We start from the raw sequence: 14,910 nt of genomic DNA, 5'->3' as shown, positions 1-14,910 counted from the left end.
CGATGAGCTTTGTAAAAATCGACGCGTTTCAAAAAGGCGGCGCATAGAGGAGAAACAACAATGTACAGTATGTGGAAAATAATGTGTTTTTCGAACCTTAAACCGCATGAACACATTTCATTACACCAAATACACAAAATAATGTTCTTTTTAGCAACATCATATTTAAGAATAATTCAATTAATTTTCACTCAAATTCACAGTGAAAACATTACAGAGAGAAAAGACAATGAACAGTGCAGTTTTTTTCTTCTTTTTTTTCTGTTTGGTTAAGATTAGTTGTTGTAAGCGCATGATATTATGGTAGTCTATGGAAGCATTATATATGATTGTTATAAAAGTATCAACATCATTGCTGGGTAAGTTACTCTAATTAGTAAAAAGTACTAGCTACTAATTACATTTTCAACAATGTATAATTAGATTATTTAACTAATTATTTAAACTATAATGAACTAATTATTTAAACTATAATGAACAATGTAGTGAACATAAGCATTTTTAAAATCTTTATTAATTTTTAATATATTAATTTGATTGATTGAAGATGACTGCTACAATACAAAACATACATCAGACATTATAAATTAAGTTAAGGTTTTATCTGTCTCTGAAACGGTTTTAAATCAGATCAGAGAAGTCCAAGCAGTTTGAGCTGGTTTTGAGAAACTGCTGTAGCTTTCCAAATGTGTCGGCTACCATGTGCATCAATTACAGCAGTGCAAAATGTACTGGTCAATTACAAGTACAACACATTGTTCCTAAGCATATTTATAGAACCACAGCCACAGGAAGCATGCTTTGCACTGGATTGCCATTTCGCTCTGTAGTGACATCTGTATTGATCTGCACTGATCAATAACCTGTGCAACTATGCCTCTTTCCAACCAAAAGATTTACACACTGATTTACAAGGCGTAGCTTTTGAAAAGGTACTTCATATTCTTTCATGAGAAGGCCAAAGGCATTACAGACAAGATCAGGTCATTGTGGACTCAGGAACTCATTCTCCGGACAGAGATCGAAAGATGTGTGAGCTCTTTTATTCTTCACAACTCGTAAGGCTGGGAAGCGGTTCACCAGCAGCTCACAAACCGCGAAATGCTTCTGTTCAGCAGCCTGTGTGCACATACAATCACAAACACACTCAGAAACTAGCTTCAAATAGTCTGCTACTTAAAACCAACATAACAAGCTCTACATAAAAACAACACTTTTATTAAGAATGCATCAGGCTGACTAGCTGTACCTTATGAAGTGCTGTAGATCCATCATCATCAGTCAGACATGGATCAGCCCCACGGTCTAACAGTAACTTGAGCACACTGTGGTGTCCGCAGTAAGCCGCCCTATGAAGCGGGGTTGCCCCACCACGGGTCTGGACGTTCACACAAGCGCCACAGTCCAAGAGTAACTCACACACTGACAGCTGACCTGCTCGACTAGCATAATGCTACTCCAAAAAAAAAAAGTAGTACCTGTGAATGGGTTATGCATTATGAAATGATCGTAATTAATGTTTGCATTAATGGTGAATTGATGAACAAACCAAAGCAGTGTAGTTTGCCTGGTCCCTCATATTTGGATCAATCCCTTTTTTGATAAATGCCCTGACTCTCTCCACATCTCCATCCATTGCAGCTGACCATACACCTACAAACAAGCAATTCACATCTTTCTGATATACCAGTATGGGGTGATATGATGATATATATGAACATGCAAGCAGTAACGTACCTCTCTCAAAGTCCATCTCCTCTAGAGTCTGATAGACGCTTGCTGTTGAGCGGTGGGCACTACAGGTGCATTGATTTCCATGGGAACCCATCCTACCTTTATTTGGTATGAACTGTATTAAGTATCACAGATACGTCCAACATACTTCATATGTGTTAGTGACAATGCGTTCAGCTGTTATTCACATTTAGCTGCCTGATAAAGTAGCAAGCAAATATGCCAGGTTATAATAAGACGAACATTTGACACGTTTGCGTTTTGTTTAAGGAGTTCAAATTCTGATGAACGAACATCTGTTTCTGTGTGTATAAAACTGTCATTACCTGCACATGGGTTGGGAAAGAGCGGCTGTGAAGACAAGCAACTTCTGCGCACAACAAACGGACGGCCTTTCAAAATAAAAGTCACGCGTAGGTGACAAACCTTCGGATTTTGGTTGCTCTGGTCCTGGTTTTTATTTTTATTTTTTGGTCCAGTTTTAGTAAAAAAACAAAAACAAAAAAAAAAGTTTTGTGAGCACATATGGGTGGCCGTTTAGGTGCCCATATTATTTTGACAGACAGAAATAGAGAGAGGCAGACAGACAGAAAACCTGAATAAAATGTTTCCTGTTCACTCTAAAATAATACTAACCCTAACAAGATTTCAAGGGGATATTATGTGATGAATATCTTAAGCTCTGTAGCATCTATGGCATGCCGTTGATTAACTTACCACAGAAAATTTAGTTCCTCACGTGAAGTTACAGTAGCCTATGTGTAACTTCTGCTTTCTCCAGTATATGTGTGTGCACTGAAAAAAATGTTTCATTCATCCAATTTTAAAAAATTTAGGGTAATGATTCACATCTATATTTTTTTTACTTGAGCCAAAGAAAAATAAATAACTTGCCCTTAGGGATGAATGAAACTTTTTTTTTCAGTGTGTGTGTGTGTGTGTGTGTGTATGATATGATACATATCCAAAAGAATAAATAAAGACAGACAGGAGTTTGATTATAACAGTCTATTTATGGAAGCACACTTCCGTAATAGAGTGCAACAAAGTTTGGTAAAGAGAGAATAGGTAGATCACCCCCTTCACCACTGGTTAATTATTGTGCATATTAACCTATGGCTAAGTGTTATTACACAGTTATTAAAGAATTAATAGGCGTTGCAAAAATGCAGTAAAACGTGGTTTGCATTTGGTTGAAATCTTTGCATGACTGCATGGTTTCAAAAACTAAAACTGACTTAAAACTAGAACGGGTTGTAAGGGAGGTAGATCAAACGACAAATCAGAAATCAAAACAAACAATTAATTTGGTTTACATGTAAATGTGAAAACAGAATATGTAAGAGCTATATGCTTATGTTGCATATTTGAAACCAGACCAGTCAGTTATATGAGATGTTTAAGGTATTTTCCATATTTTATATATAAAAAGCTACTATTTATGAGTTTGTTTTACCTGTAGTAAGCTGTGCAACAATAAGCCTTATCATAAACCGCCTACAATTGATTGATAAATCTAAAATACTACAGATATATTTGGTTGAAATATTTGATTGACTGAAATGTCGACTTCATTATTTGAGACAAACACAACATGAAATGTATACATTTGGTAAAATCGAACAAAAGTTCAACTCAAAGCATAAATAAAACCAAAAGCAACAAGTTTGGTTTGACAAACGGCATTTTCCAATATTTGGATTCTCTACACTAAGCTTTCGCTATTTTTGGCCATGACTACAGACCCTGGATGTGCATTAGTGCATGAGAGTAAAGCTCAAAGAGAAGGGGTGGGCAAACCAAGTGCTAGTATTGCATACGGTTTCACAGGAGCGTGAAACGAAAAGGGGGGGTCGGGGTAAGGGAGAGCTGTGAATAGCTGGCTGGTGAGTGGTGAGGTTGCCGGGCAGGGAGAGATGTAATTGGTTATCTCACACTTTGGGACATGTGCAGTGGAGTCAGCATCTCCTCAAAGATGGCTCCTTTCACATTTGAACCACGCAGGTTGGCTTCCTGTAGATCGCAGCCTGAGAGATCGCAGTTCTGCACATACATGAAAGAAAACATTTGTCATTTTTTTCAGGGTTATAACATCAGGAATGTGGCTAGATGCCACAAAATCAACACGGTTGTCTCACTTCAAGATCTGTGCCGGCTAATGTAGCACCACGCAGGTTACAGTTCTTCAGCTTAGCGTTCTTCAGCGTCGCCACACGCAGATTTATACCAGTCATCTGACTGCCCTCCATGTCAACTCCTTTCAGATTAGCCCCTAAAGCGCACAGAGAATACACTAATTAACCAACTGCAAAACAAAAAACATTATAATGCAACATTAATGTGGCATCATTTTCATTAGCAATGACTAGCGTTGTCACAATACCAAAATGTCAGTAGTTAGCACAAATACCAGTAAAAATCCACAGCTCTCTATTACAATTTCGATACCATAGAAAAAAAAATTTGAACTATTTTAATATTTTTTAATTTAACTATTTGGAAATAAAAAAACTAAAAAAATAAAAAACTGTTAATTATATAAATATAAGTAAATAATATGTTACATTAGCATGTAGCCTTCAAATATTGTTCAATTATGTAGACATTGCATTAGAAAGATCAAATTAAAGTAATAAAACAACAAAGAAAGTGGCAGGCACTTGCACTGCAAGATTTAATGCACGGATCTATTTTGACACATCAGATTTTTTCCCACTGCTATAGTCACTGCTATGTCAAACATCATAATTTCACATTCAGTCCTGCATTTTTAAATGGCCAACAATCCTGAAGTTTTACAGCGTGTGCTTAACAGCATGAAAAATACAACTTTTATTCAAATTATGATTGGGTTATGATTATTTATTATTCAAATTATGATTCTTGTTTTGCTCGCTGCGACTCTCTGATTGGTGAACTCTTCTTTACAAAATCATGATCGTGTAGCTTTTGATGTAGTTCATGATGATTGAAAACATAAGTTAAAATAATGTGAACTGATGGCTTCAACAAAAGCATGTACCATCGATTAACAACCTCGGAGCTCCCAGTAGGTCTGTCGTTAATGGTTTATCCAATTTAATTAAAAATAAATTTCTCTACGGAGAAAATGAATGGTGTTTTTTCTTCCTGAGCCCGACTGTTACACTCTATCGTGAAACAATTTGCAGGCATGCAGAGCTCTCACTGAAAATATCTGGTGTATTGAGTGGATTCTGACTTAAAAGCCTCTGATTGGCCATTGCGTTCACTCGCTCAACAAACATGTCTGTGATTGGCTACATTACTCAAGTCTAAGGGATGAAGTTGGCATTAGGGGCACGGCACTGGATTGGTTTTCATCATACCTCTCCGATAGATCAGTTAAGGTGATGATTGGAAACTCTTCCTCTCCTTCTGCACCGCTTATCTGTGGGGTACCTCAGGGGTCCCTCTTAGGGCCTATTTTATATTGTTTGTATATGCTCCCCTTGGGTTCGATCATGAGGAAATATAATATTTTATACCATTGTTATGCTGACGATACTCAGATCTATATTCCTCTTAGCTCTGATCACTCTTATTCTGACCTTTTTAATTGCTTTGAAGATATTAAAGGCTGGACTGGCAGAAACTTTCTCCAACTAAATGAGAGCAAAACTGAGATTGTTGTCTTTGGACCCCCAGGTGCTGTCTCTGATATCACTAATAATTTAAATTCTTGGTCATCAAATATTCATCCTTTTGCTAAAAACTTAGGTGTGATTTTTGACACTGATCTGAACTTTGAAAAACAGATAAGTGCTGTGGTGAAGAGCAGCTTCTTTCAACTAAGGCAAATAGCCAAATTAAAATCTATGCTCTCGTTTAAGGATTTGGAGATAGTTACTCACGCCTTCATCACTTCCAGACTTGATTATTGCAATGCGCTTTATATGGGTTTCAATCAGTCATCGCTGAATCATTTGCAGTTGGTCCAGAACGCAGCCGCGAGGCTGCTGACGGGCACTAAGAGGAGAGAAAGCATTTCTCCAGTCTTAGCATCTCTTCATTGGTTACCGGTGCAGCATAGGATCCATTTTAAGACTTTATTATTTGTGTATAAAGCAATAAATGGTATAAATGGTCTAGCCCCATCATACTTGTCTGAACTTCTCAGCTATCAGCAATCCTCGCGCTCTCTCAGATCCTCGGATAAACTTTTCTTGCTTATACCTCGATCTCGCTTGAAATCGAAGGGAGATCGGGCTTTTTCTGTCGCGGTCCTAGACTATGGAACAGCATGCCTCTGGACATTAGATCTGCGCCTTCCCTTCCTGTTTTTAAATCCCGCCTGAAGACTTATCTGTACTCCTTGGCTTTTGGATAAAATGTATGTATATTTTAATGTGTTTTTGTGTCTTTTCTATTTTTCTCTTAATCTGTATATTTACTTTATTTGTATATGTACAGCACTTTGGTATACACTAGCTGTTTTTAAATGTGCTATAGAAATAAACTGACCTTGACCTCAAAGTTGTAAAAACTTGTTGTAAATAGAAACTGTTGATGCTCTTCACAGACAGCTTAGCTGCTACCAGATCAACGCTGTACTTGGTACTACCAGTATTGCGGGAAGGCTGGTATTGTGAAGTTTTAAAAATGTAAGTATCGACATGGTACTTTTGACAATGCTAGCAATGACTAATGTATGTCATTTTATTTCTGAAGCTAAACAATGGCTTCTGTGTGCAGTTTTACCCTCTAGATTGGCCTTTAGCCCAGAGGGATCCTCAAAGTTACATCCTTTCAGTGACGCTCCCTCTGCATTAGAGCAGAGCATCTTCACGCCCTGAAGATTAGCACCCTGGAGAACAAGCAAGGCTTTATATCAGTTCAAAAGTATTAAAACCAGAAGAAGAGATTAAAAAAAGTTTTGATCAGCTCACATCCAGGTTGGCTCCAGATAAGTCCGCTCTCTCCAGGTTTGAGCAGCACAGGTTTGCATAGGTGAGATTGCAGCGACTCAGATTTGCCATCTTAAAATTGATATAGCGCAAATCCAGCCGCGAAAGGTCTGCTCCACTGAAATTAAGACCCTGATAGGGAAAGAGGAAAAAAGACACCTTAATGCCAACATCAAACTGACTAAAACACACGTCTGAAGAATTACAAATGTCTTCTACTTGACAGCGTAGCTCTGATTTGGTTGGCGTAGCCAGCAGAAACCGAACAAATTCTTTCCGTGAGAGTGGAGAGTGGTCTTCAGGTGGATGAGAATTCTGCATGTCATGGAAAACAAAGTAAAAAATAAAATGAATAAATATATGCATATACAGAACCTTTCAAAAGCTTGGGGTCATTAAGATGTTTTATTGTTGAAATAAATTATTAGTTTTTACTCAGCAAGGACACATTAAATTCATCAAATGGGAAAGTAAAGACACAATGCTTCTTTTGAACTTTCTATTCATCAAAGAATCCTGAAAAAAAAAACGTAGCACAGTTTCAACAAAAATATTAAGCAGCACAACTGTTTTCAACATTGACAATCATAAGAAATCTTTTTTGAGCAGCAAATCAGCATATTAGAATGATTTCTGAAGGATCATGTGATACTAGCCGGGTTTCCATCCAAAGTTGCGAATTTAACTTATGCGCAAAATTGGAATAGCCTATCGCATAAAACATTTGCGAATAAGCAGAGTTTCCATCCAACGAATAAAAGAGAACAAAATCGTCACTTCCTGATAAACTGGCACTAAATATCACTAAGAAAAGTAGAAGCCACTGAATATAATCATTTATTATTTGCACCTCAGAGCGAGCAGACGAAACACAATAAAAGCGGTCATTGCTTTCAGAGGTGGATGCTGCTGTTTGGGAGCGCAGTCGTGAAAGACCGTTCTGGGAGGCAATTATACAGAAATACTTTAACGACAGACTTTGCTCGGGTTTTTAAGAATGACCAAAACAACATTTCACATGCTGTGCAACAAGATGAGTCCACTGGTTAGTCAGGACTTTTTTGATGCGCATGGAGGAATTTATTCGCAAAACGCATTTCCATCTCCCATTATTCCCGTTAACCCTTTTTCGCACAAGTCAAAAAAAACACCTCAAGCAAGCATAAAAACTTTTTTGCGAATTAAGGGATTTTATTTATTTTTTTCGAAATTTGGCATATCCATTAGGCTACTCGTTTCTGATGCGTTACTTCAAAATGCGCATAAAACAGGGTAATGGAAACATACTGTAGCTAGTGAAGACTGGAATATTGATGCTGAAAATTCAGCTTTGCGATCGCAAAAAATATGTTAAATATATTAGAATAGAAAACAGTTATTTTGAATGGTAATTATATTTCACAATATTACTGTTTTTTTACTGTATTTTTGATCAAAACATTGCAGCCTTGGTGAGCATATCTTAAAAATCTGACTGACACCAAACTTTTATTTACATTTTACATAACAAGAAACACTTTATTTATAAACACTTTAACACTTCTGTTCTATTACCTTAATGGCCACTTCTAGCTGTTCAGCCATTTGCTCTATTCCAAAGAATCGAGCTTCTTCCAGTACTCCTATAAAACGTAAAAAAAAAACATTTCAATAACTATAGAGTGAAACTGATTTGGAACATGGACACTTTCATACGTTTTTTAAATATTATATATATATAAATAAAGGTGCCTTTTATCATATTACTATTGCTGTCATATAAAAAAGTGCCCTGAACTGCAGTGATTTACCAAGTTTAAACTTACTGCATCAATCTACACCCCAGGCTCAAATGTACAGCATATCTAACATACTAACTTTAATATCTAATGTATATCTAATAAACTAGATGGGAGCTATCATCCGAGAATGCCTTCAGTAACATTCAGATGTCACTCACCGAGTAAGTTTATTCCTTCATTGACAATGATCTGGCCGTGCCTCAGGTAATTCAGGATGGGCTCAAAGTACTCTGGGCTGCGATCAATGAGGTAAGCCCCTCGTTCATCCTGCTTATTACCCCATACATCTGCAGATCAAGAAAAAACTGTGCTACACACTGATTCACAACCTGCTGAACTAGCACAACAAACAATGCCTAAATCAGTCAGTGAGTGAACATGACCTATATCTTACCCTTCTCTCTAAACATGTGTGCCAGCATGCTGTCAGGCTCCTTACTCACAAGAGTACTCCTTAAACAAGAGGAAACAACGAGACCAGACTTCATTAATGACATCTCAAGGACACACCCCTAAGCATCTGCAGACTAGTGTTATTTTAGTATTATTTAGTATTCATATTTTGAATGAGCTTTTATTTTTTTATTTAGTATTTTAATTTTTTATTTCAATTTAGTTTAGTACTTAAACTTATTAATTTGTTTATTTGTTGTGTTTAAGTCTGAATCATCTAATATTTATATTTTATTTTATTTCAATTAAAAAGTTTTACTTTTAGCTAACAACAATTGCTGCAGACAACAAGACTGTACTTTATGTATTTTAAAGATATAGGGTTTGCACTTTAACATTTTTTTGGATGAGCCATATTCATATTTATCTGCCGTAAAAAAGGTGACATATGCACATCTGTGACTGCATATGTTATTAATGTTAGAATTCTATATTATTATGCTCAATCTATATTATTGTGCCAAACTTATATATATATATTTTTTTTTTTTATTGGTATATTGTTGTCGCCGATTTTGCAAATTTGACTATGCTTACAACAGTTTCTTTCTTGCCTAAAAACACCTTAACCATTTTCAAATCACATACTTTCATGCCTTTTGCTTTATTTCCTTTCTCTTATAATTTAATTTACAAACATATCTATTAAGAATAGTTATAATAAAAGATTAGAACTTGATACTTGGATTTTAAGCCAATAAGACAGCAAACCCATGGTGCATGTTTACCTAGTGGTTGTAAAAAGCCGCCCACCAATATTCAGCGTCAACCAATCGGTGTGCGATCCTGAGATGTCATCTGACGTTTTCCCATCACTCTGAGGGTCTAAAACACAAACACATTCATCGCTTTACACACTGACCTATAAGCACACTTCCGATTTCACTGAACAATGAAAATCTATTTTTATGCTTTTAAGAAAAGCGACTTTGTTATCTGTTTGTGTTCCCTGGAAATCTCATGACCCTGGCATTTCAAGTGGCATAAAGCAGAAAACAAAATGATGTTAACTCACCGATGAAAGCGTCCCCTTCTGACACGTACAGCACATCATCGTCTCTGTGGAATATATACAACAATAACCAGTCAGTTCATCCGGCATATTACCTCTCATTTGCTTATCCCACTCAAGAATCGAGTACAAGGCTCACTGTAAACATTCAACTCAAAGCAGGTCAAACTGAGAAAAGCAATGTATTTTTCAATAACGTTCCCAACATTGTCTTTCCTAAATGACCAATTAATAGTTGAAAAATGCCAATAAAACGCACCTGATGAGGGTAATGTCATCTATGAGACCACCTTTCCCATTATATAGGTTACAAGCCCTGATTCCCAATTTATTGCTGGCGACTGTCAAAAGATCAGACAGAGTCCCATAAACAGCTACAACCTGCAAAAGAAACAAACGCATGATGAAGCCATTAAAATAGCAATGCTTGCAATAATTACACTCATTTTTATTATAATAATTATTACAAGCTGTCTGCGTGGATAACGTGTGGAGTGAATAAAGCAATTAATATTTTTTTACTATTACTGAATAATTTAATAAATGTTATTTTATGATACTATTTTAACAATATAAAATATGCATAGATCAAAATAAAAAATAATATAATAATAATAATAATTTAGTAAATATATATTGACATTTGTTGTTGGTAGTGTCAGTGCAATACAGAAAATGCAATTGCGAGGTATAATAAACAATAATGTTAAAATAACAGTAAAGCGAGCTCTTATGTGGCCTTACACGTATCGTCAGGAGTAACATGATAACTTAATCTTTTAGAGTGGCACGCTGTCTAATAGTTTTCTGTATCTTTACTAAATAAAGTGAGATACAGTAATGGAAAGGTTTCATGCATTCACAGGACATCACTGTCCCCTCAACACTTACTGGAGTTGTGCAGGCTAAACGTGCACTGCGTGTGTTCACTCACCTTGCCATTTTTGGAGGTTCCGTTGACAAAAAGCGTCACCCTTCGCATGCTTTGTTCACACTAATTAAACGTATTAACTGTACAAATATTAATAAATTAATATCTCGCTAAATTATCTATGTATTAAACTAATACCTACGTAAAGGGAGTAGGAAGAACCAACCTAGCTACATTGTAGCAAGATGACGAAGCGGCTGTCCAATCAAAACCCGGATACTGTTGCAGACCTCGAGGATTGGCCAATCACAGGACGCGTTTCATAGACTGGGCCCGCGGCATAGACCAATCGGACACAATTGTGGTGTTGGACTCTTTAATGAAAAACTTGCCTGGTGAGAATGGAATTTTGAGGCAAGGGAAATGATTACCTCAGTGACTGTGGGCTGCTGTAGTCAAACTACTCCTTCATTATGAAGCCTTATATAGGACTGCGGGTTCAACTGTGGAAGTCTCAGCCAGCGACAGACTGTAGTGCAAACAAACTGTCAAGCCGAAGTAGTGTTACAAAACGAATCCCACATCTCTAATTCCGTCATTTATATATCATATAAAGTCTGTAAAAATAAATAAATAAAAAATTCAAATTCAAAAGATAATTTTACTTTTTTGCAAATGGATTAAATGGAAGAGTATTCGATGGTTTCAAATGACATATGTATATTGAGCCTTTTTTCTACACTAGGGGGCAGAGTAAACATATTTTTGGCTAAATCAAAAAATAAATAATAAAAAAATAAAATACATAAAAAAATAGCAATTTCCTATATGTTTCACATGACTCTAACATTCCAAAACATTCTCAATAACTGTCTTGTAAACTCATTTTTCACATTTAGTATTAATATAATTAGTATGATGTATTATTAGTATTAATTATTAATGTCTCTAGTTTACATAAAGTGATAATAATTATTATTATTATACACAAAAAATAGTATTATAAAGAATATGCATCCAATTGTATAATTTTTGACCCACATGCATTCTAAGCCAGAAACTATGTCTAAGAACTAATAATGTAAACCTTATGATGTCCTTCCTACCTGTTTATGAACATCTAATGCAAGAAAATTATATCTGCATTTTCACACTATTTGTTTACACCATCTAATATTTCAGATCTTAAAAGCAATAAAATCACCTCCCTATTATCTTTTTAATACCAAGAGTATTGAAAAAATCCCCATAAGATAAAACTAATATCACTACTTGACCAACAGATGTGTTTGTCCTCCTATCTGAAGCATTAAGAAAAACTAAAACAGGACACACGTAGAAGCATTGATAAATGTCGTTAAACAATAAGGCAGCGAGTGATAATATCCTGCTTATAGCTGACTGATTCTTACATGGTGGCCCCAGTTTTATCTTCTGTAAAAGGCCTGTCCCTTCCAGAATGTCCCACTATGTCTGTAACTGCCCACATGCTCTGCAAACACAAAAGGCTGATAATCACTTCTCTTGCAAGCTACTGTTGACAAAATGTCCTTCAGGTACAGGGAGGTTTCAAGTTCTCCCTAGAATTCCCGTTCAGGTTGTTTGGGTTGCGTATTGCCTTCTTGAAAATACATTAGATAAGGAGCCATATGCACACACATAGAGAGTGATTTCTTTACACTGGTTTACAGAGATAATGTTATGACCTATTTTATATTCAAAACCACTGTCAAGCAAGGTTTGTGCTCCTTAACTGACCTTGCAAGACTTATTAGTTATGCTATCAGTAGGGATGTTACCTAGACTACATTTAGTCTAATATTGTTTGACTGATTAAACATTTAATCAGTTAAAGCACAGTTCTGTTTTGAGGTCTAAATTCATGAAAAACTAGGGAAAACACACTGATCTATTCTCAAGCTTTCTCTCTATTTCTTCTCTAAGCATTCCCTAGTGGAAAAAAAATACTACAATGTATTTGAAATATATTTATTTTGTGCTAAGTATACTACAAATACATTTACATATTTTTGTGCTTAATAAAAATACCCTGCAATTGTACTTTTGGTGTACTAAACTGTTATACTTAAAGTCTGCTAAATTGGAACAAGTAATTTTGTGCCTAATGCACTTTAATAGTGCTGAGGGCCAACTAAAGATATACTTAAGTAAATCTGATTGTGAAAAAGTAGAACTGTTGCAAGTATACTTCAGGTACACTTTAAATGTCTTTCATTTAAAGACGGATATAATACAGAGATCATACAATCCTTATTAATAATGATATTAAAACACATTTTAGGCATAATATTAAGAGCTGTGCATTGTGCAATAAAGAAATGCTCCAAATAAAGTTTATTTATAATTTTATATCAGTAAGTCTTAAGTGATATGTCAATAAATTTGTTAATGGATTTGAAGTATGAAATAAATTTATTTTAAATAAATTGTGGCATAGTTTAGTTTTATTAATACATTTATTTATTTATTTATTATACATACTAGGGTTAAGATCTAACCATACCTAAGCAAGCCACATTATCTTCTGAACTGGACTGATGGAGAGTAGCAGCAATACAATTTCAAACTGAAAAGGATTTGGAATTTTTTTTAAAATTATTTCCAGTTTGTCTTCTCTTATTTGAGGTTTGTCTTGTTTTATCTACAAATAATTAAGGTTCTTTTTCACTAAAAGTATTCTCAGACTAAAGTGGATATAAAGGCAGACGTCCTCTTCAACATACTTTGTGCTGTTTATTCATTATGTACAAGGACATTATTCCAGTTTGATTTTCTGTCAAAGGGGATAAATAACTTAAAATTCAAATAACAAATAAAAATAATGTCAGTATTGAGTCATTCTAAGCATATGCTGTTATTGTTGACTATTCTTTGCTTCCTGCAGTTCTTAACCATTATTTCTAGCATTAGTTCATAGAGGCCTCTTCAAAAAACAAACAAACAAGCAAATTAATATATATATAAGAACTGAACTGCGGAAAGCAAAGAATAGTCAACAATAACAGCATATGCTTAGAATGACTCAATACTGACATCATTTTTATTTGTTATTTGAATATATATATATTAAATTTGGCTGTGAAATTACCCCCAAAAGATAATTTAAAGCCATTACTGTGTTAAATGAGAAAACGATTGAGTAGACACTACAAAACAAAGCTTTAGAAATAAATATTTTATTTGATTCAGCGTAAAATTTATTACACATAAAAATGTAGGCTACAATGGCCTAACATAAACTATGGAACATAACAGAAGATAATTTGAGAAACATCTCAGTATTTTTTGTTCATACAATTAAAGTCATTGGTAACCAACACAGTTTGGTTACCAACATTCTTCAAAATATCTTATATGTTCCGCAAAAGAAAGTAAATCATATAGGTTTGAAACGACATGAGGATGAGTAAATGATGTTTCAATCTGTCAAACGGCTGATTCATTCAGGAATTAAGAAAATGGCTCTCTTAATGAATGGCCCATTGAATCATTGGTTCACCAGATTTGTTCAAAACCTGGATTCATATAGAAACAAATCACCGCTGTTGATTGGAGACACAAAACAGTCTTGCTGTGGCTTTATAGGAAATATTTACCTTGGCAAAACTGAGCAAACAGACAATATTGTGTCTAAAATATAACAGAATATTAACTTCTTATTTACTGAACTGATGTATAAAATCACATTTGCACTTTGGAAAAAAAACAGCACGAGTGTGAAATTGCTCTCACTGCTCGTGTGATATCCCTTATCATATGATATAAATATGAGACAAAAACACATACAGGGGCATTTTTGCCCCAATCTCTTAAATTTTAGGGGCACATAACTGCATTCGGTCCCACTTTATATTAAGTGGCCCTAATACCTGTGTACTTACATAGTAACTAAATGTGTACGTAGTATGTAACCACAGTGTAAGTACGCATTGGTACATAGTATCTAGAGCTGTAATATTTCTGTAACGACACACATGTAACAACCCTCATAATGGTTTTGTGTAAGTAAAAATGTGTAAGAGGACATACAGTGGGTACGGAAAGTATTCAGACCCCCTTAAATTTTTCACTCTTTTTTATATTGCAGCCATTTGCTAAAATCATTTTAATTAA

The 14,910-nt window shown here is 35.1% G+C and overlaps 2 protein-coding genes across 4 annotated transcripts; both read right to left on the bottom strand.

Annotated features, from left to right (window-relative positions):
* Positions 1-526: 526 nt before the first annotated feature.
* On the bottom strand, positions 527-2,142 carry ankrd39 (ankyrin repeat domain 39). Of its 3 annotated transcripts, none has more exons than XM_016528940.1 (5): positions 2,061-2,142; positions 1,738-1,833; positions 1,550-1,653; positions 1,250-1,453; positions 527-1,119 (listed from the first exon to the last, which is right to left on the bottom strand). In XM_016528940.1, the coding sequence occupies exons 2-5, from the start codon at positions 1,826-1,828 to the stop codon at positions 985-987; spliced, it is 534 nt and encodes a 177-aa protein (XP_016384426.1). In that variant the 5' UTR covers positions 1,829-1,833; positions 2,061-2,142; the 3' UTR covers positions 527-984. The 3 variants fall into 3 exon arrangements, with proteins under 3 accessions (XP_016384426.1, XP_016384427.1, XP_016384425.1); XM_016528939.1 differs by having other exon boundaries at positions 528-1,119; positions 1,738-1,829; XM_016528941.1 differs by lacking the exon at positions 2,061-2,142 and having other exon boundaries at positions 1,738-2,054.
* Positions 2,143-2,823: 681 nt separating this feature from the next.
* Positions 2,824-11,064, bottom strand: kctd9a (potassium channel tetramerization domain containing 9a). Its single transcript, XM_016528936.1, has 13 exons — positions 11,003-11,064; positions 10,840-10,916; positions 10,165-10,286; positions 9,909-9,952; positions 9,622-9,718; positions 8,835-8,893; positions 8,599-8,727; positions 8,214-8,281; positions 6,879-6,974; positions 6,642-6,791; positions 6,454-6,559; positions 3,873-4,006; positions 2,824-3,777 (listed from the first exon to the last, which is right to left on the bottom strand). The coding sequence occupies exons 2-13, from the start codon at positions 10,885-10,887 to the stop codon at positions 3,661-3,663; spliced, it is 1,170 nt and encodes a 389-aa protein (XP_016384422.1). The 5' UTR covers positions 10,888-10,916; positions 11,003-11,064; the 3' UTR covers positions 2,824-3,660.
* Between the last annotated feature and the right edge of the window lie 3,846 nt (positions 11,065-14,910).

This window comes from Sinocyclocheilus rhinocerous, unplaced genomic scaffold (assembly GCF_001515625.1).
Source record: "Sinocyclocheilus rhinocerous isolate Xijiao unplaced genomic scaffold, SAMN03320098_v1.1 scaffold451, whole genome shotgun sequence".
In the NCBI taxonomy this organism is placed as follows: Eukaryota; Metazoa; Chordata; class Actinopteri; order Cypriniformes; family Cyprinidae; genus Sinocyclocheilus; species Sinocyclocheilus rhinocerous.
The sequence above is the reverse complement of the archived record's forward strand: the minus strand, read 5'-3'. Positions and strand labels throughout refer to the sequence as shown.

Excerpts from the sequence above, each read along its gene's own strand:
- kctd9a (XM_016528936.1), bottom strand. The coding sequence starts at position 10,887 with ATGCGAAGGGTGACGCTTTTTGTCAACGGAACCTCCAAAAATGGCAAG. Across the intron at positions 9,719-9,908 it reads AGAAGGGGACGCTTTCATCG|ACCCTCAGAGTGATGGGAAA; the intron begins GTGAGTTAACAT and ends TTTGTGTTTTAG. Across the intron at positions 8,282-8,598 it reads TGAAGGAATAAACTTACTCG|GAGTACTGGAAGAAGCTCGA; the intron begins GTGAGTGACATC and ends TACGTTTTATAG.
- ankrd39 (XM_016528939.1), bottom strand. Across the intron at positions 1,654-1,737 it reads GGAGATGGACTTTGAGAGAG|GTGTATGGTCAGCTGCAATG; the intron begins GTACGTTACTGC and ends GCTTGTTTGTAG. Across the intron at positions 1,120-1,249 it reads GATCTACAGCACTTCATAAG|GCTGCTGAACAGAAGCATTT; the intron begins GTACAGCTAGTC and ends ATGTGCACACAG.